The sequence below is a fragment of the Pavona decussata genome, unplaced genomic scaffold (genome assembly GCF_977016875.1).
Source record: "Pavona decussata unplaced genomic scaffold, jaPavDecu1.1 SCAFFOLD_189, whole genome shotgun sequence".
Lineage (NCBI taxonomy): Eukaryota > Metazoa > Cnidaria > Anthozoa > Scleractinia > Agariciidae > Pavona > Pavona decussata.
This window is the reverse complement of record NW_028145598.1, coordinates 245,001-266,555: the sequence shown is the minus strand read 5'-3', so window position 1 is coordinate 266,555 and position 21,555 is coordinate 245,001. Positions and strand designations below refer to the sequence as shown.

The window sequence follows — 21,555 nt, the reverse complement described above, 5'->3', positions numbered from 1 at the left end:
GGAACGGGTTGTTTGTAGACTAAACTCAGAACTCACTTATCAAATAAAACCCATCCACACCCAGACTTTCAACCTCAATCTCATAATCCTCCCCTTGAGGTTCATACATAAGCCTGTTCTTCTAACATCCTTGTTACAGTCTTCTCCCAATCAGTTGGTTTTCTATTGTTATCAAAATCAGGCTCAAGCAAAACTTTAACTCCCCGGTCAGCCGCCTGGTCAACACAAGGCTCAAATGATGATTGCTTTGAGGTCAGTGAAGCGCCTTCAAAGAAAACAAAGCTAGTCGTCAGGTGAAAACGATGATTGCAGTAATGACATCACCATTCCGCACAGTCTGCATACGAGCGAAGGTAAATTACAAGGGATTTTCCTCGTCCTAATGTGGAATCTGTGTTTACTCTAGTGCTTGGCAACTACTTAAGCTCCCTGGTGTCTGGAGCGAAAGGAGTTGAAAAAGAATCAAAGAAACTCCAAGATCACATCTTGGACATTGCAGGCCCGTTATGCATGTCCTTTGAACACGTCTCTTCCTGGCAGGAAGGTGGCGAAGATGAGGCCGGTTCCATCACTTTCTTCAAGTGGAACTTGTGGCGCATCAAATATTGCGTTGCAAGTTGCGCTTGTTTGTTGCCCGTATTACCACCTTCATCAAATTTTCATGTTGCAGAAAGTAGGCTTCGTTTCTGTGTATTGCAACATGAAAATTTGCTGCGCGCAGAGATGGCAATACGAGCAGCAAATAATCGGAACTTGCAACGCAACATTTGTTGCGCCACCAGTTGCAAGAAAATATTGCCCGTATTCCCCACTCCAGAAATTATGAGGGGACTGGTACGAGTGAGGGATTACGGGATCGTTTGGGTAGACGGATGGAAATTGCACTGATGAATAAGTGCATTTCTCGGCAGTCATCAGTTCTATAGGAAATTGACCTTATTCCAAAATGGCTGTCATTTTAATATTCTTTTGTTCGTATTTAAATTAGACCTTCTTACCTCGTTCTTAATCTCAAAACTCAAAAGAATATTTTCCCTTGAACGAGGCAAGAAGGGTTAATTTGAATTCAAACAAAAGAATATTAAACTCGAAGCCATTTTGGAATAAGGTTTATACTCATTAAGTAACAAGAGCTTCGTTACCCCGAGAAAATGCCGACTTACCGCAGAAATCCAAGTGCTCCTATCAGGAGTCGAACCTAAGACCTCCCGATTACTAGTTCGGATGCTCTACCACTGAGCTACAGGAGACTCGTGGGAGCTAAGGCCATTAAACTAAGTGTCACTTAGTTTAATGGCCTTAGCTCCCACGAGTCTCCTGTAGCTCAGTGGTAGAGCATCCGAACTAGTAATCGGAAGGTCTTAGGTTCGACTCCTGATAGGATCACTCGGATTTCTTTTTTCCTAGTATGCCTGTGTCACTTTCTAGAATAATCATCATTCTCATTCATTCACCAGGCTGGAAATATACCATCACATTTCTTTCATAGGCGTGGACTCGTAGTACCGCCTTTCTTCTTGGAAAGTTGCTGGACACTGCTTGAAACTTCAACTAAGTATTTAACAAACTTATGATTGTCAATGTGTAATTTTTATCGATACAAATGTTCATTGTAAATTTTATATTGCTCCCGTTGCTATATTTTGGTTGGACACTTCGAAGAACGTAACGAAAACTTTTAAAGAAAGGTACATTTCCCTCATCAAATAAAGGGAAGGTATCCATTAACAATTCCGATACCAAACAATCATAGAAAGGCTTACGTTAGCCTACATTAGTAGTTGACGAGTGTTTGACAGTAGGTTGTCAATCATACTCCGGCCAACATAAAAGAAACGCGAGAACTTCTTCAGTGGAGAATTCTGTAAGCTGAGCTGTGGAGTGAACCCTTTAAATAGAACACAACCACTTGAACAACAACTGAGTCAGTGAATGTCAAGTGAATTTTACATCAGAGCCGGTTCCCAAGTTAGACACCCAAAGGTTGATCTAACAATTTCTGTCAGTAACTGGAATCAAAGCTTTTCCTTCGTCGCAAAATCAAGAAAATTTGTGAGGAGAGTGTTAGGGGCAACAGGCTGAAATGTGAGTTTTGTCAGGTCTATGTTTTAAATATTTTCTATTTTAGTAGTGGCCCCCTTGACCGATTCACTTGTGTTTTAGCAAATTATACGCCGTCAGAATTTTCGCTTTGTTGGATATGTTAAAAAAATGACCGTTTTTATGTCCGTTTTTACATTTCAGATTCCTTCCGGACTTCACAAGAACTGTAGAAGATCTTGAGTAGGAACAATGAGTTTCAAAATCGTTTTGCTTGCTGCGTGCATCATTATTCCACATTTGGTGCTTTCTGCCAATAAATCGGTAAGTTCTTCGATTCACAGCGTACAGCGTTTTCCTCAGTATTTCACATGATTACACTTCTAACACTTCTGCATGGACCGTGATTTTCTTTCGATCCTTCTTTGATCCTTCTCCAGTGCGACATGTCCCCAAGCTCGCTCTAATATAAAATAATCGTATTACGATCTCCTTCAATTTTATGTCATTTCGCGTTCTTTGCTAGCCTTGTTTGGCTATAAAACTCCGTTTAAAATCCATTTTCTGCCCTAAGCAAGTTACGATATTGTAGTGTTCCAGTGTATCGCAAGACAAAATAAACTCCACAGACTTTAACTAGATCGTAATTTTTGAAAATATTCAACCAACTATTACGCACGAGAAAATAAAATTTTACTGTTACTTTTTCATGATCAGAAGAAAAACTGTGGAAACAATGCGCTTGGAAGGAGTTCAATGATCCCAAGGACAGTGGGCTGATTTAGGTAAGAAGGTTAATCTAAGAAACTAACTTAGCCATGCGCAGCTTGTAAGTTTTGCATTTAACAATCTTGCTATAATTGTGTTCTCTTAAACGACAGGCAAGCATTGATGAACATCCCGAATATATGCTCTATATCTTAGTAAATTATGCCAGTTTTAAGCTACAAACCGATATTGACAGAATTAATTTAAGATATCCTACGAATTATTTACTTAAGAAATTAGCAATTTTATATTGTGTTCTTACAATATCGCAACTTAACTTTGGCTTATAGATGGCGGTAAACAAGGAAAATCACTGGTTTTTATTTCGTTTAAGGACTGTTCCTTTAACAAGCTTTCGGATAAAAGAGCTTTGATAGTCGAGTACAATGGCGACTTCAGGATTGCTTACTGCCTAGATTGCCAGCAATATCTTTTATACCAGTAATATTTCATTGCTTTTTCCTTTGAAAGGAATGTGTCTTTATCAAAAAGAAGGACAAAACAGCGTTGAAGGTCGAGTTTGACGGCGATTTCAGGGTAGCTAACTGCCTGCGTTGCTGTATACGTAGGCGTTGGTATATTACCTTCAATGACACGGAATGTTCCAAACCAGTCCCTATCGACGCGGTTGATATTATCTATGATAACCATGGCAGAACAGACACCAACATTCACAAGCACAGTCACATCAGAGGATACTGTGAAGGGATTGGCAAAGGAACCGTTCGCGTCAGATTTATGGTTGGAGACTGTGCTGGATACAAGACCGGCTCTGACGCGTACGCTGGGGCGGTCTCTACCAGTCGCATCCTGATCGAGGAAGTCCCTCCGCCCCAGTAGCTGCAGGAGCACCACAGTCAGTCATGGATCAAGAAGACACCTTAGCTTAGTTTCGGGGTTCGCTATTATAAACAGGGCGTTTATATTTGATCTAAATTTTCGGGGAGCTAACACTTCTTGTAAGGAACGAGGTCTTAAAAAAAAAAAATAGGTTTAATGGTTTATCGCCCAGCGTTTTCAGCTAAATATCGCCAATTAACGCAAGGAAGTACCATATTACCGACCAGAACTTTGAGCACATAATGATTAAAAAGAAAAAAAATGTCTTCAACATTTATTATTTTATCTTTTCTTGCTTTAACGTAAAAATGCTTTTCAGTCCCTTTCAAAGTTTTCCTTTTACCAGTACCTAAAATAACGCATTTAACTAAATAAATAGACATTTTAAAGAAAGGAATTGCAACTCTATCATGGAAAGCAAGTGTAAAGAGAGCTGGTTTACGAGTCAATGATGATTAGTTTTAGACAACTTTTTCCCTGATTGGTTAGCGCACTTTGCGCAGGTTTTCTGTGCCTTTTAAGCAGAGCGCAGATATTCAAAGCAAAACCAAAAGCAAACACAAATTATTTCTGACATTCAAACGTTTAAAAGTTGAAAAGCGCGTAAATGCTTATTGTAGACAACATTACCAGCTTTTCAATGAAAAAAAATCAACAACAACAACAACAAAAATAGCTGTTATACATGCTCATCTGCGACCTGCTTTTAGACAATCATGGGGACGAACTCGAGGAAGGATTAAATTGCAATCAGTTCAGTTTTACCGATTCCCGCGAGGACTCTCAACTTAAAAAATTTCACTGTAATTTAAAATTTTCTGTGGAAAAAAAAATTAAAAAAATGAAAAATCAACGGCATACTTTATTGAGACTAGACTAGAACGAAGGTTCTTTCTTTTTTGACAGTGACTGAGATTCTGTCGTGCGTAAGCTTGCAGAAAGTTTGAATCCATAAGTCTACCTTTGTTGTCTTTTGAGTAAATTGTTGCTTCACTGTACGTGGCGGTCACACGAGTGTTTTTTTTTCTTTAAAAGTAGACGCCATTTGTCGAAACAGTCGTATTTTAAGCTTCCTATGAAGACTACTAATGTAGCTACCGTTACACTGGCGATAGATTGGCAATGCAGCAATCACGCCAGTCATTCGTCGCTAGAAACTCATTTCTTGCGTCTGTATCCTTAAGATTTTCCCCTGCTGCGCCACCCGTGCGGGTTCTAAATTTTATCGCGCAATAGCGACGCAACATTTTTCAATTCAATTCAATTCAATTTTATTTTTCACACGTACAACGAGATTCAATACACTACATAAAAAACAATAAACATTTATATTACAAAGGAGGATTAAAAAGAATTAGGATAAATTTGTTTGGTTTAGTGTGAGCAGTGCCCAAAGGAGCATGCTGCTTTCGAGTTGGGCACTGCTTACAATGGAAGAGAAAATTGTTTCGATGGAAGAGAAAATTATTTGGAAAGGTTTGAAAAAGAAAAAGAGCGTGTTTTGTGAACGGATGACTGTGAAGAACTCTACATTACTTTTGGTTTATAAGCAAATTTCAGAAAATGCATCGCCTGTACATTGGAAAGAAATCGTCCGTTTAGGTGCAGTAATGATAACGAGGAATCAGGAATTAACACACTTTCAGTTTCATATATAGTCATCCTTTATCCGGATTTAAGATCCTTCGATTTATTTCTCAACACCGGGCTCAAATACAAGTACTCCATTGTTGCCTTCTCTGCGGCCTTTCCGCACTTAAACATTTGTTTTCTGTGTACGCTTTTTCGGCCTACTTTATTTGGACAACTGTATGGGCTAGTTTCAACCGATTTCAAAAACAATAAGCCAAAAGCTTGAAGAAAGGATGTCATGATTTCCATTTGAGACATTTACGATGCGATTTAAAACTGGAATTCACATCCTATCGTCAAAAGGCACTGCGACTGTCTCAGAAATTTGAATTAAACTACGACGAAAAACTTGCGCTATCTTTTGTAGTAAAACTGAGTTAAAAAAATTTCACAATGCTGAGAAGACAAACCGTTTTCGGAGAGGCAAATACGATGATTAACTGCGAAAAAAGGCAGATACGGCATCTTCGTAAAGCTAACAGCAGATCGTGAATTCGAAGAAAAAGATTCTAAAATTTTCGGGCCGAATTTAAACTTTCAGCTAATGAATCCGAAGAGATCAAACTGTGTTAGCTTACACAAGGGGGGCTTTTTCTTTTGACAGATCATAAAATGATATGATGCTGCAGGAAATAACCTTTTCACTGTTTGAGTGCAAGAGGTCCGTCATATTCAAATAAAGCGATCAAACAGCAGACAAAACAAACAAGCCACAGAACTCATGATGACTATAAAATACTCTCTGAAAACGTGCTTCGCCCGCCACAAGTTTACAAGATGCAAAATTGGTTGAAAACCTAGATCAAAAATAGCGAACAAAAAACAGAATGTTGGAGTCGTGCATCAGTGTGTTCAAACCCCGTTTAAATTATAAACCCTCATTAATTCATTAAACTTAAATTCGCTTGCTGGCGACCAATATACTTTTGAACAATTGATACTCTTATCATATCCCCTATTTCGATATAATCTCAAATCTCTTTATTTTGTTGATGAGTACAATGCTGCCGAAAAAAAAAATTAATACCTTTCCTCACTTAGATCTTCGTATTGAAACGAGAGAACATTTTTCGAAATTTATAGATCAACTTCTGAGAAATATTCATAGTTATAAGGTCTGCTGTTAAATTATCAGAGATGCTCTTTTAAAAGAAGCCTGTTAGTGCAACACTAATCCTATGAAATTTAACAAAACTAACTGCAGAAAAAAACTTACACCACTTCTTTACCTTTCTGATATAAATAACAATTTTTTCAGTCATTTGATTGATATTGATTTAGTATATTATTTATTCTTCTCGCCGCGTCCAAAGTTCTCTTTGTCTTGAAAGTTACGAAGTAAAAGCCGTGAAATATTGTCGAATTACAGTTCGATTGGGAGAAAATATTTCTGCCTGTAATACTCAGATACAGGAAACATTTTCGTACAAGAGGCGTACACTGTTAACAGGTTAAAATCTGTTACGGACGAAATATTTTCAGAATAAATTATTCGATCATGTTATCGATATGTTGTTTAATCTCTTCCGGAAGTAATTTACCGTGTGAAAATCTGGCAAAATCGTATTTTCAATTTAGAAGGGTTAACATACATCCACATTCATTGCCTGAAAAAGAAAGCTAAGAGTACAAAGTTGGATCGAGAAACGTAAAAATACAAATTAGCAAACTCCCGCTAACTGTTAATAATAGCGCTAAAATTAAGTCAACAAACAGCCTTTTGTCATGTTAAACAATCAGAGTTAGTTTAGGGAACTCGTTTTTGCCAGAAACAAGACACCAAAAATAGCCTTCTTCGGTAAAGCATTTTGACACCTCAGCGGATTTTAAGTTTTTACAGTTCTAACTGACTTCGGACTCATTCATCTCTCTCTGTTACTGGCGTAAATTGATCTTAGGGCTATGAGTTTTAAATATAATAAAATGTCTTGGAAGGGAAATATGTCTACACACTAACCAAGATTCCACGGAAAAAGAGAAAAGCCCTGGGATCGAGTTTGGGAGTACAAACTTGACGAGGTTGACAAGGCACATTCTAACTTTGAACACAATGCGTTCAAACAATTTTATTATTGGAAAACGTGGGAAAGGGCTTGGTTTAAATCGGCTTTCAACTAAAAGTCCGGGATCTCATCGTGCGCGCAATTCTCAAGTGAAATTTTCCTAGTCAGTGATAACTAGAAAACACTGTATCACTGGGCAGAATTTTGTAAGCACACTTGTCGCACGCATCTTAACGTGGAACAGCTCGGACGAAGAATGGCGGAGAAACCTTATCAGGGGTATGTGGAAACAGCGGTCAGTTGAGCGCAGTGATGCGAGCATTTATTTGTTTTCGTTTGTGTCAGATTTCTTGTCCCGGTTGTTTATTTGTTTTGCATTGTCTCCCAAATGACTTTCATATAGTTGGCATGATATCCCTTCGGATTTGACCAGGAGCAAATTAGGTAATTCACTTCCGATTATTTGTAGACATGTATAGATGTAGAATGCCTAATTTATGCTAATTTTTACTTTCCAGTTGTTTCGTCGTGAGTGTTCAAACTAAACAAACGATCTATCAGTTTTTTTTCTTGACAAATAAAAGGTAACGAAATGCAAAATATAGTGACAATAAACGAAAAAGTGAATCGCTCAGCACGGGATGAAAAAAAAATATATAGCAATGCTCTCCATTTTCCTGTTTGAAGCATTTTGAAATATGTCGAGTTCGTCGTTTGAAGATCTACTTTTCGTTTCCGCGTGGACCGAGAGAATGGTACAAACTATATATACACTCAAAGATAAAATTAAATTAATTGAGTTACAAAGAATGCTTTTAAAGCTTTTTAATCTGCCGTAATTTGCTTCTTGCTCCTTTAAGTTTCCATCCATGAATAATTTACCGAATGCTATTTCTGGAAAGGATTTCGTAGAATTAAGTCGCGAATTTCGTGAGGTTTTATGGAATTTCAATAAAAGTAAACACTGCAAATAAACAAGCACTCGTTTAAAACATTGTTGTAGTATCTGGTCCTCTGAGAAAATTGTTGGCTCACTATGTTCAAACAACAGACTACAAATACTTTTAACCGAAAGTCCTATAAATTCTTTTTAATGATAATTTGTTATTTTCAATTTGGGTGAATGAATGTGTGACTCAAGGAAGCTCTACTTTTGCCAGGCCGTCAAGAAAGACTTAAAATATTCATCGTTTCGGCAGCTCAAACACTGAGGCAATGTTTGTTGCAATGAACCAATACGAGAGAAGTGAAATGAACTTGTTTTTACGGGCAACAGAAAGCTGGAGACTACCGCGTCGCTGAGGTCATCATTTCACTGTATATCAGAACATTTTTGGGTCATTTGATTTCTGTGAGTTACTGGGATCAAAGCTTTCCTGTCGCTGCAAAATCAAGAACATTTGAGAGGAAAGGACTAGAAGACAACAGCCTGAAATGTGAGTTTCGTCAGGTCTATGTTTTCAATATTTTCTATTTGAGTAATTAGCCCCCTTGATTAATTTGTGTATTAGCAATTGATCCGTCGTCAGATTTTTTGCACTGTTGGATATGTAAAAAAACGATCGTTTTTATCTCCATTTTTATATTTCAGATTCCTTCCCGACTTCACACGAACTTTAGAAAATCTTGAGTCGGAACAATGAGTTTCAAAATCGTTTTGCTTGCTGCGTGCATCATGATTCCACATTTGGTGCTTTCTGCCAATAGACCCATTTCAGATGTGACGTCACGTCACGTGCCTTTGCGAACTGGAGGACAAGCTTGTAAACAAATCGCACGTGTGTCTGAAAAGCGAGTGGAAAATATTGTTGATTTATTTGCGTTATGGTGAACTTCTGTGCGGTTTTTGGCTGCTCCAATCGTGCGAACAGAGAAAAGAACAAAGGCTATTACCGTCTTCCCGCGATCGTGCAAAGATCGAATGTAAAAAAACAAGCTTTGAGCGTCGAACGTCGAGCGACTTGGCTCGCGAGGATTCGAAGGGAAGATCTTGCCGCTGATCCTGGCGAATTTGTAAGAGTTTGTGGTGACCATTTCATATCAGGTAAGTAGCGCACTGCATGCTTTAGTATTACGGTCTCGAAGTATAATGATCGCTTTCTTGTTGCTTTCGTAAAACGTAGGGACAAGTTATTGATACTGAACACGTGCACGCGTTCCCTTCATACACGTTTGGCTTCGTTCTGGTTTTGTCCTGACAGAAGTTTTTCGTTATCTCATTTTCGTAGGTAAACCTTCTTCGATTTACGAAACAACCAGCCCAGATTGGGCACCCAGTCAGAAGCTTGGATATAATTACCATGGAGTGTCAGCATCAAGCCAGAAAAGACATGAACGATCGAAGGAAAGGGTTGAAAAGCGAAGAAGGAGTGACTGTGCTAGTGCCCTACTGGAACTGTTCAATCAGTCCACTGAAGAGAAATCGCATTTAAATGCTTCATGCCCATCTGATGTTGAGGAGTCCAGGAGCAAAGACTGCCAAACGGAAGTTACAAATGAGTACATAGCTGGATTGGAGAAGGAAAATTCATTCCTCAAGGAACAGTTAAAGTTAAACTCACTGAATGAAGATTCATTTAGAGAGGACAATGACAAGGTTTTGTTTTACACTGGCCTTCCAAATTGGTCACTGTTGCTGTGCATATTTAATTTTGTAAATAATTCAACTCTGGAATTCAAATCATCCAAAGGGATTTTAAGTCCTTTTCAGAAATTGTTGTTGGCTTTAATTCGCATGAGGTTGAATTTGTCAGGGAGGGACTTAGGGTACAGATTTGGGGGTATCAGTGAGGCGACTGTATCCCGTACATTTCTTCAGGTGGTTGATGCTCTTTATATCAGGCTCAAACCTTTGATCATCTGGCCTGATAGGGATGCTCTTCGCAAAACCCTTCCAATGGACTTTCGTAAACATTGTCCAAACTGTGTTGTTATTATTGACTGTTTTGAAATTTTCCTGGACCGCCCTTTGAATCCCCTTGCAAGGGCCCAAACATTTTCTTCATATAAACATCACAATACTGTCAAGTATCTTATAGGAATCACCCCTCAAGGTACTGTAAGTTTCATTTCTGAAGGATGGGGTGGGAGAGTCAGTGACAAGCACCTCACAGAGAATAGTGGGCTTCTTGATAACCTTACCCCAGGAGATGTCATTCTGGCAGACAGGGGTTTTGACATTCAAGAATCAGTGGGACTATTTTGCTCAACTATCAAGATCCCTGCATTCACCAAGGGCAAAAAACAGCTAAGTGGTATCGAAGTGGAGCAAACTCGCAGAATTGCTAATGTTAGGATTCATGTGGAGAGGGTTATTGGGAATATCAGAAAAAAGTACAGTATTCTAAGTGCAAATCAACCTATTGACTTTGTAACTGTTAGAAATGGGGATGTAACTACCCTAGATAAGATTGTGACAAGCTGTTGCGCACTTGTTAATCTGTGTGACTCAGTTGTGCCATTTGAATAGACAGTTTTAATTCTGAGAAATCTTTACAATAGTAATAAATTATTATTGTAAAATAGTACAATTAAATAGTTTGTCAAATTGTGCTTGAAAACTAAGTTAAAAAATTCATGACTGTAAAAGTTTTCTTTTTTACAAGTATTAAAAATGTAATAAAATTCTTGTTGGTACCTATATCTGGATTGAGAGTTAATAGTTTAGTACTAATTTTACTGTCAACCAGGAGAGCAAAATTTGATCAGAAGATGAAAATTACAACAAATGCATTGTAGTATATGCATTTCCAACTTTAAAAACCTTAAGCTTTGTAAATGTGGGTTTATTTTTACAAATATGCCCCTTTAGGAGGTCTGGAATTCTAATCAGTCCGTTGAATTCGGATAGATTTGCCTCTGCGACGCTTTTGGCATTCAGGACAGTACCAAGTCTTTGATTTTGGGAAGGCTTTCAACTTGAGGCATTCAAGGTGAAACCACTGATATGGGCAATGTTCATTATCACATCCAACCATTTGTCCATGCTCTCCTCCTCTACAATAACAAATTTGAACATGCAGCCCATCACTACTGCTTCCTTCCAAAGAAGAACTATCTGAAGTCCCCTGTGTTGCAGTCGGTAAGTTCTTCGATTCACAGCGTGCAGTGTTTTCCTCAGTATTTCACATGATTACACTTCTAACACTTCTGCATGGACCATGATTTTCTTTCGATCCTTCTTTCATCCTTCTCCAGTGCGATATGTCTCCAAGCCCGCACTCGTATGAGATCATCGAATCGTAAACTCCATTTAATTGATTTTTTCATCCTAATCCTTCAACTCGCGTTTTGTGTTTCTAGAACCGTTTAAAACCCATTTTCGACTGTTTCTGTCTCACTGTTCCAGTGAATCACTAGACATAAAGTTAACTCCACAGACATCGATTGGATGATTTTGATTAATATTCAACAAACTATTACGCACGAGAAAATAAAATTTTACTGTTACTTTTTGATGATCAGAAGAAAAACACCCAGTGCCCGCGAGTCATCAGTACTTCAGTCAGCGGTGTACCTGGAGTGCCTGGCGTCCCTGGGCTCAATGGAAGAGATGGATCCAAGGGAGACCAAGGACCAGCGGGAGCACCTGGTGATAAGGGACCTGTAGGACCTGAGGGCCCTAAAGGAGCACAGGGTGAGCAGGGAGCTAAAGGCGAACAAGGTGCTCAAGGGCGTAAAGGGAATCAGGGCCCAGCGGGACCACCTGGTAAAATGGGACTCAGGGGTGCCAAGGGACCCAAAGGTGAACAAGGTTGCCAGTCTTGCCAGAGCCAACAGAAAAACTGGAAACAATGCGCGTGGAATAACCTCAGTGATGGCAAGGACAGTGGACTGATTAAGGTAAGAAGGTTAATCAACAAACGAACCAGCCAAGCATAAGGGACAAGCACTGATGAATACCGGTGTCTCAAATTAATGCTCTATATCAGTTTTTAAGCTACAAACCGATGTTGACAGAATAATTAAAGAGATCCTACGTATTATTTGCTTAAGAATTAACAATTTCATGTTCTGTTGTTACAATATTGTAACTAACTTTGGCTTATAGATGGCGGTAAGCAAGGAAAATCATTGTTTTTTTTTTTCTTTTCAGGACTGTGCCTTTAACAAGCTTTCGGACAAAACAGCTTTGAAGGTTGAGTACAATGGCGACCTCAGGATTGCTTTCTGCCTGGCTTGCTGTAAGCGCTGGTATTTCACCTTCAATGGGGTGGAATGCCGAAAACCTCTCGCTATTGATGGCCTTATGCACATCTCTGAAAACCACGGTAGAACAGACACCAACATACACAAAACAACTCAGATTGGAGGCTACTGTGAGGGAATCGCCAAGGGAACAGTTCGAGTGGGAATTAATGTCGGAAACTGCGTGGGGATGAAAGCTGCTGATGCTTACACTGGATGGAACTCTGTGACCCGCATCATGATTGAAGAGGTCCCTCCACCACAGTAAGAACTGAGCACAATTAACTCACGCAGGCGGACGCTTGGTTCTAAAGCCTTTTATCTTGGTCCAACGCTCCACATGAAAAATAACTCTTTTCAGGGCTTGATGTTAAGTATATGGGCGGCTAGTTAAATTAGTAAAAAATGAGATGTATGCTTGTAAACAATGATTAAAAAAGCTTTAATAACGTAGTCATTTCTTTTCCATAACAATCATCATCATCATCATCATCATCGTCATTTTAACTATTATTACCATTAAGCAAAAGTGTCCTTTGCTTTGGAAGTAGACATGACATTGACATCTGCAAAATGAACATGAGCTGTGATTCCACAAAGCAAGTGGAAGCCAACTTTCTGAAAATCTTTCTAAATATTAATATGATTATGAAAAGTAACGAGGTAACGCTTTCTTGAAAAGTAGAAATGACCTTGAACAAAAAAGCGCAGACTGTCAGGAAATGAATTCAATGACAACAACGACAACAACCTCGGTTCAGCACTGCGCCACAACTAGTTCACTTATGCCTACAAAATATAGAACATTGCTGGCAGTGAAATCACTGGTGACAAAACAGCCGTTCATTCTGAACGCATTCATTACAACAAACAAATCACTGACTGGTTGCAATCAACAAACATGAAACCTCAACAAAAAAAAGTCAACAATTACCCATCTTATCCACCCCGTCCCCACCAACGATCTCGACTGAGAAACCACACCGACTTTATCCCTTGGGAATGTCGAAGATCAACTAATTGATCTAAAGGAACCAATTAATGCATCAGTCAATTCCAGCTCTGCCCATCCCCCACCGGGCAAAAGTGGGGCATTTTCCCACACTGTCCATCCTGGGAGTCAGGCATCAGCCTTCCACCCAATATACCCACGGGCATTTGACCATCTCACTTTTTTCACCTTACAGCATTGTCGCTCCTTTCGATGACAAATTCATCTGGCAGTAAGTTTCTTCTTGAATACGTCTCTAGAGATAGGACATAAATGGGATACTAGAGCTAACGAAGGACCTATTTTCCAAATGCTACAAGAAACACGACCTTGCTAGGTCTAAAGTTGGCCTGAATTAGCTTTGATTTTCTTGAGCCACTAACCCGGGGCAGTTAAACAACTACTTTACATACATACATACATACATACATACATACATACATACATACATACATACATACATACATACATACATACATACATACATACATACATACATACATACATACATACATACATACATACGTTTATTGACCACTTCCCCAAAGGGGCTTTTCAGTGCCAATTACAAAGAAAAGGATAAAAATAAAAACATATACAAATTATTTAAAGTTACAATTGTAAATCATTAGGATATCATTCCTCCCTCTTAAATTTGTCCCTCTTAAATTTGTCTTACTTTGTCCTGGCCGTGGGGCATTTGCCAGTTTTTTTTTTTTTTTTTTTAAATCCTAATTCCCGTGGATCGGCGCGGGGGAGAGATTGGCAATGTTGGAATTGACTGATGCATAACGCGCCAGTAACAAGGGCTAAATCATGGGAGCCGCCAGTTATCGAAAGTTTAAAAATTCCAAGAAGATGAGTGAACGTCAGGCCGAAGACGACAAAGAATGTGGGTATTCAAGATCAATCTGTAAAAGCGATATATCCTCAGGGGACTTTATGACCCTAAATATGTTTGTGTCGTTGTCCACAAAAGCAGCTACGTGGCTAGCTGTAGGTCAGTGGTGTGAGGTAAGTCATTGACGAACAACAAAAACAACACGGGACCAAAGATCGACTCTAGCACAAAGCAACCTCGTTCCCAGGGTGTTCTCTTTTCCTCCCGTTCTCAAGAAGGGAGGAAAAGAGAGGACCCTGGGAACGAGGTTGTGCACCTGGTACGGTAACTCGCTGTTTGAGGTGGTGCAAACAGGATTGTACTGGAACCTTTTTAACACGCTCCCGCTAAAATCGTACTGTCACAGTCTATGAATTAACTTCCCATTGCCAACTCTACAAAAGGCATTGGACGTATCAGGATAAGTGGCATCAGCCTGAAAATTGTCAGGGACTGTTTAGTTGTTAATTTGGGTTACACAAAGATCTGCCCTGAGTGACTCGCCGTATGGCATTGCCTTATCAAACTGAACACGAAGTCCTTTATTTGGTATTGAAAAAGCACCGCTCTAAAACTTTTGGCATTAGAAGGCAGAAGGGGTATTGGTCTGCTGTTTTCGACTTGGGCTCTTTTAAATACAGGGAATATATTTAGAAGCTTCCAGTCCTCTGGCAGGTCATCAAATGTTATTTTTATTGATTTTATTGAAAATTTTATTGATCCTATCTTTTATTTAATTTTAACATGTTTTGTTGAAACCGTTGTAAATTTATGGCTTTTAGGATTAGTCTTGTTACCTGTGATGTACAGTGCACTTGATCATTTTATGGGAAGTCGCGCTATATAAATTATTATTATTATTATTATTATTATTATTATTATTATTATTATTATTAAAAGCTAAAAAAGTTACAAAATCGCGTACGCAAGCCAGATTGGTTACTATTTCACCCTTTGATACGAGTTCCAGCCTCCTTCTGTCGAAGCTTAAGCTGTCCCTTCGCCGTAAAAAACAGAAAGATCTAATTATGTATAAAACAATGAATGAATCGAGCTTGCCCCGTAATATCTTCAATGTCTTTTCACTCGACGCTAAACTGCTAATTACAACTTGAGAAGTCTTGAAGGGAAACTCTCTTTTCCCAAACCAAATACCAGTAACCTGAAACTTTTTGAGTTGCGCCTGTGGGTGAAACTCGTCGATTAGCCTCACGAATGCACCGTGCCCTTCTTCGTCGCACTTATCGCGCTTTTATGAAAAGTAAATACTAGTGTTTAGGTTGCGTTTGATTTACCGTATTGCGGTATAAGAATAGCGGGAACAGCTGTTATATTACTCTTTTTAGGGAAAGTTGGGAAGACATTTCTGCAAACATTCGCTGATGCACGATACTTTAAGATCCATTTTGCATTCCAGGAACTCCGAAAACCTCTTATGAGGGATTTTTTGTCATCATTGTATGTATTCTTCACTTCCTGTTTAATTGCAAATCGTCTATCCGATGTTGCTTGGGAGTTACTCAACAAACAGTATTTTGTCATGTAAACCAATCAAAGAGAGTTTAAGGAACTCGTTTTTGCTAGAAACAAGAAACCAAAACTAAGCTTCTTCGGTAAAGCGTTTGCTATCCAACAGTTGAAGTTTTCAAATCTTCGAACTACACTAGAGGTCCGTAGTCTTTGAATTGTACCTGCAACCGGCGCAAACCGATCTTGTGGCAACCTTCCAAATTCACGGAAGAATACTTATAAAGAGATTTCTAAGGACAACAAACTCAAATGTTAGTTTTATTATGGATATTGTTTTTATTATCACCATTATAATTAAGTGATGTTCACTTATTGTTATGAAACATCCTTCGCGCCAGTTATCAATCCGCCGTTAGACTGATTCTTATGTTCGTAACTGAGAATGACAGTGATTTTTACTCTACGTTTCATGTTCACACAGATTATTTCCAGACCACAGAGGAAGTTCAACTTTACCAGACTTGAGTGAACTATGAATTTCATCATCATTTTGCTTGCCGCGTGCATCATTCCTTCCCTGGTGTTTTCTGCCAATCAGTTGCATGGTAAGATTTACCGATATATGTTCACAATCTTACAGTGTTTCATTTGATTTACAGGATTACCCTTCAAATGTTCTCGTTTGTACCGATTGTCTTTCCATTCTTTTCTTCCCGAACGCGACGTGTCCTAGTGCGCTCTCGAGTATGTCGTCATCGCCTCTCGAACTCCATTTCCTTTAATGTTTTTATTCCCGGTCCCTTAGCTTCAATTCACGTTTCCCCTCTTTCTTTTCGACGCTTGTTCGGCTTCCATACACGTTACTAAGCCAGTAAGATACAGCATTTCTTCACGAAACAAGTGAAACGTAAAACTTGTTAGCCAAACAATAATTAATTCTAAAGTAATCAAAGTCTACTTTCACTATTTGATTATCAGAAAGTGAACACCCAGTGCCCGCCAGTCATCAGTACTTCAGTCAGCGGTGTACCTGGAACGCCTGCCGTCCCTGGGCTCAATGGAAGAGATGGATCCAAGGGAGACCACGGACTAGCGGGAGCACCCGGTGATAAGGGACCTGTGGGACCTGAGGGACCTAAGGGAGCACAGGGTAACCAGGGAGCTAAAGGTGAACAGGGCGTTCAAGGAGCAAAGGGTGAACAGGGAGACCAGGCTATACAGAAAAATTGGAAACAATGCGCGTGGAAGGGGGTCGAAGATGGAAGGGACAGTGGACTGATAAAGGTAAGAAAACTATTATATAACGCTAACAGACAACTAAAGCTCACTGCACTTGGTTTTGAATTTTAACAATGCTTTTTTAAGCTGTCTTCGAGGGCAAGAACTGATGGCCCAAATTTCCACTCTATTTACATATCTTTGTCAAATTCAATTTCGCCTCTGAATTACTCAAATGACTGTTATTGAAGAAGTTGAAACACCCTGCTCAGCTCAGTTAAGGTAAAACCTGGATGTAATCGGTTGCTTTATTTTCAGCATTGCGTTTTTTATAAGCTGGCCGACAACACGGCTTTGAACTTTAAAATAACACTGAAAGATACTGAAATACTTGAGAACTTGCCATATGCTCATTGGAAAGGAAATACGACATAATTATTGTATAATTGGACAAGAATATCTATTAGGAGTTAGATGTCTCGAAACACTTTATTGCAGTCGAGTATACTTTTTGATGCTCGACTTATTAGTAACTAAAAAATTGTTGTTTCATAGATAGACTGATCTTCGACATCACTAAACTGTTAAGATATATTCTGAACAAGTTTGAGTACCTTGACATAATAAAAGGAATAAGATTTTAAAAAAGTACGTTTTATTTAATTAGAAATGACTCTTGGAGAAAGCATTTACACGTGTGAAAAAAAATTAGGTTGCAATTTCAAATTTATCTTGATAGGTTCTAGATTCGTGAGTGAGATACGCAAAGCTGTGCAAACAAAACACAAGAAATCGTTATGCCTTTTTCAAGTTTATTTACATTTTGTCGTCGGAAGCGAGGTGAAGTATTTGTTCTTTCTTTCAAGTCGCCATAGAAAGCAGTGAAATGATTGCTTTTTCCTTCTTTGAATTCCCAAGGTCGAGTACACAAGGAGAGTTTCATTAAACCTCGCAACCAATCGCAGTGAATCGGCTGCAGTCAGAACGATCTCCTAATGAAGCTCCTTTTCTTTCTTTGTTGAAAGTGAATACAGATAACATTTATCCCTTTATATCGGGTATACTCGAGGTAAATACAATAAATTAAACGGCAAGATAGAGTCGCGATTATCAGGTTTGATAAATACATTCAAAACATTTCAATCATTGAAATGTTGTAACGTTATGTTATCGAAAAGACAAATTCGAGTTTTTAGGCCAGTCGAACTTACAGTTGTTGAAATTTCCAATAGTTCGCGCACGTTCTTTTTGAATCAGGAATAACAATGGAAAAATGGATGGTAATTTATTTCATTTTAATTCCGCCAAATGCGGTTTATTATTTCCGAAGAATTGCTTTGATCAAATACGCCGTCCACTCAGATTGGGGGAGTCTTTATCAATATGACACTATGAGACATAATGACTTATTCATTCTTTTCACAAGCAACCAATTCTGATTTAAAGTGGAGATGTCAAACAAAAGAGCTTTACTCTAAGCGGAATTTCTTGTCAGTCGGAGTTAGAGACGCAAATGTCAGGCTAAATCTCGTGCTATATGAAACAGTTTGCCCTGAGGATATAAACAGAGGTCAAAAAAGGCGACTTCAAATTAACTTGCCGGTTCACCGAAAGATTCTAACAACATCCATGCAATATCAGTGGGAAAACAAGCCGTGTGCAAAAAGATTTTCTCAGTTGACAAATAGGACTGCGAGGATGCTATACTTACTAGGACGACTTGGATAGGTGGTCTTTCTACCAAGTATCTTTAAAAAAAAAACCTTTGGAAACTTGATAACAAGGCCCACTAAAGGCCGGCAGAGTGGATGTCTTCTCTCTCCAACATCGTTAAAGCGTTACTCACAAGAGTAATATTTGCTAGCCACATAATCGTGTCTGTTTGGTGGGTAGTCCGAGTTACACTGGATGCGAACCTGTGGTATCTGGCCTTTTTCGACGGTCTTCTATTCCTGGAAACACTATTTTCCTTGTTCTTCCGTAGTGGGCAGGAGTATAAATGGTAAGTGAAGGGAAAAAGATAATTTTTGTACCCTTTTGAGTGCCAAGTACTCTAAAAATGAAATTTCATATTGAAAAATATTGGTAAACAAACATCACCATGATACAGTACCGCTAAATAGCTTTCACTTGAAAATTTCGCCCGCGAAGTAAATAGTTAGAACCACCTTGTAGAACACAATAAGCAACACACCAGGAAAATTCTACTCAGTAGCTTTCGTTTAGGATTTCATCGACAGACTCAAACATTAGAATTAACATATACAGCATAATAAACAGCACTACAGGAAAGTACTGCTCAGAAGCTTTCATTTAAATTGTCACACTATTGGATTTCATTCACAGACTCAAATGTTAGAACCAACTTGTACAGTACAACAAAAAGCACCACAGGAAAGTCCTGCTCAGTAGCTTTCATACATATTAAATGGTCACACTTTTGGGTTTCATCCAGAGACGCAAACGTTAGAACAACCTTGCACAGAAAAACAGAACTACAGGAAAGTACTGGTCAGTAGCTTTCATTTAAATGGTCACATTTTTGGATTTCATCCACAGACGCAAACTTTAAAACAACCTTGCACAGTATAATAAACAGTACTACAGGAAAGTGCTGCTCAGTAGCTTTCATTGAAATGGTCATACTTTGGATTTCATCCACAGACTCAAATATTAGAACCACCTTGTACAGCATAATAAACAGCACCACAGGAAAGTACTACTCAGTAGCCAGTTTCATTCATATTAAATGGTCACACTTTTGGATTTCATCCAAGACGCAAAAAGCTGAACCACATCCAGCGGATATAATAAACAGCCCACAGGATGATACTGCTCAAATTCCTTGGTTTAAATGTCCAAACTGATTTAATTTAGCAGAAAAACTAACGCGGAGAGATTTCGACGTTTCGATGTTTTCTGCTAAATTTAATAACTAAAGTCAATCTTATACAAACTGATTTAAGGTTTTATTTGAACATTCACAATTTAGCCAAACCACCTTCGCAGTAAAATAACCAGCACCATTGGAAGCTTCTATCGCTAAATATTCATGTAACTGGTGACACTTTAGGTTTTCACGCACTGATCAGTAGCTTTAATATTATTTGGATTATCACATTTAGGATTTCGACAACAAAGAGGAGCCACAACCATCTTAGCCGCTGGTTTAGGTTTGACCGAAAAAAACACCGCATTCAAGATACACACTAGTTCCTCACTCCATAAAGACGGGCTTTTAACAACGCTGGGCAAAGTACGAAATGAACACTAATGACAAAATTCCAAATTTTTATGATATCCCTGGTAATACCTTCAAAGGAAATTATTACTCAGTATAAGGGTTGAAAACGAAACCCAATTCAACTAACAGGCTCTACCTTAGTTAAAGAACGATTCAAACGGGAACAAGCTTGCTCTTCAATAAAACCATGAAAAAAATATGTAATACCAGGAGCCATAATACTGGAGAATTCCGTTTTTATTTTTTATTCGAAGATACGAATGGCTGTTCCACAGAATTCGCAATTAGCTTTGTAAATTACATTATTTTAATGAATGAGGCCTTAGGAGTCCATTACAGGAACTCAATATTTAATAACGCAATTGTCCTTAAAAAAAAAGGTCATTGATGTCTGAGAACCTCGAGCCACCTAGAAGTGAAAATGTATTAATTAAAAGCCTTTTGATTGACTTTCTTGGCGGAAAAGTGCTCCCATTTTGTAAAAAAAAAATTGAAAAATAAAAACAAAAAGAGAGAGAATTGATGGAACCTAACTAGAAACTTCTTGTACGCATTGCGTTGGAGGATTTTCTCAAGTGGTTAGTCGGCGTGTAACGTCTTCTTAATTTTGCCTTTAGTCAGTCCTGAATACAAATCGTATCCTGAACACTAATTCTCGGCAGGTGTTCTCATTGGAAGAGTAATATATTTCATGGTGACATCCCAAAATAGCCTATGGCTTTCAATCAAGCTTAAGCAGGTCTTTTTTTTTTTCCTGTCGCATTAAGAGCAGCTAAACCTGCAATAAATCTTTGACCATGTGTAAAAGCTATATTTCGAAAATTCTCTCTTTCTTCTTCCAACACCGATGACCTTATATTGCTCGTAATTACAAGAAAAGGAGAAAATTACAGATCAGTACACGAAAAGTAAAATCACGACTTCTCAGCGGCCTTGTCACTATTCTTTGATGTGGACCTTATTTAGTGCAAAGTTTGACTTCTTTTTCCCTGAACCTGTGGAGGGAGGGGGTGGGGGTGGAAATCGTTTTCAAATACGCTGGAAGAAGTTACTTTCTTCCAAGTAATTCCACAATTAGGGTGATGTTACAAGTTGACTACATGGAATTGCAAGCAATTCAAGAAGCAAATTTACAGCATTTTTTTCCTTGCATGAAATGACTCAGCTATAACCAACTGATATCATACGATATCAATCTTCCTTTCAAAGGAAAGGAAGCCAGCATTACTTTATCGTATTTTGAAAAGGGAGTTCAAAATGTAGGTCAACCAGATTGTAGGTA

At 38.6% G+C, this 21,555-nt stretch overlaps 4 protein-coding genes across 5 annotated transcripts in view; all 4 read left to right on the top strand.

Annotated features, from left to right (window-relative positions):
• The first annotated feature begins 1,902 nt into the window (after positions 1-1,902).
• Positions 1,903-12,973, top strand: LOC146462386 (collagen triple helix repeat-containing protein 1-like). Of its 2 annotated transcripts, XM_085085677.1 has the most exons (4): positions 1,903-2,085; positions 2,245-2,364; positions 11,748-12,125; positions 12,379-12,973. In XM_085085677.1, the coding sequence occupies exons 2-4, from the start codon at positions 2,293-2,295 to the stop codon at positions 12,736-12,738; spliced, it is 810 nt and encodes a 269-aa protein (XP_084941803.1). In that variant the 5' UTR covers positions 1,903-2,085; positions 2,245-2,292; the 3' UTR covers positions 12,739-12,973. The 2 variants fall into 2 exon arrangements, with proteins under 2 accessions (XP_084941803.1, XP_084941804.1); XM_085085678.1 differs by lacking the exon at positions 1,903-2,085 and having other exon boundaries at positions 2,114-2,364.
• On the top strand, positions 8,990-10,923 carry LOC146462387 (uncharacterized). The gene is made up of 2 exons (XM_085085676.1): positions 8,990-9,327; positions 9,512-10,923. The coding sequence occupies exons 1-2, from the start codon at positions 9,108-9,110 to the stop codon at positions 10,750-10,752; spliced, it is 1,461 nt and encodes a 486-aa protein (XP_084941802.1). The 5' UTR covers positions 8,990-9,107; the 3' UTR covers positions 10,753-10,923.
• A 3,347-nt stretch (positions 12,974-16,320) lies between the features above and the next one.
• Positions 16,321-17,464, top strand: LOC146462385 (uncharacterized). Its single transcript, XM_085085704.1, has 3 exons — positions 16,321-16,416; positions 16,794-17,095; positions 17,366-17,464. The coding sequence occupies exons 1-3, from the start codon at positions 16,344-16,346 to the stop codon at positions 17,462-17,464; spliced, it is 474 nt and encodes a 157-aa protein (XP_084941830.1). The 5' UTR covers positions 16,321-16,343.
• A 1,054-nt stretch (positions 17,465-18,518) lies between these two features.
• The window catches only part of LOC146462383 (uncharacterized), a 9,364-nt gene continuing 6,327 nt past the window's right edge, over positions 18,519-21,555 (top strand). The window contains exon 1 of the mRNA XM_085085693.1: positions 18,519-19,031. Within this exon, the coding sequence (XP_084941819.1) occupies positions 18,838-19,031 (194 nt within the window). The 5' untranslated portion in view covers positions 18,519-18,837. The remainder of the gene's footprint in view (positions 19,032-21,555) is intronic.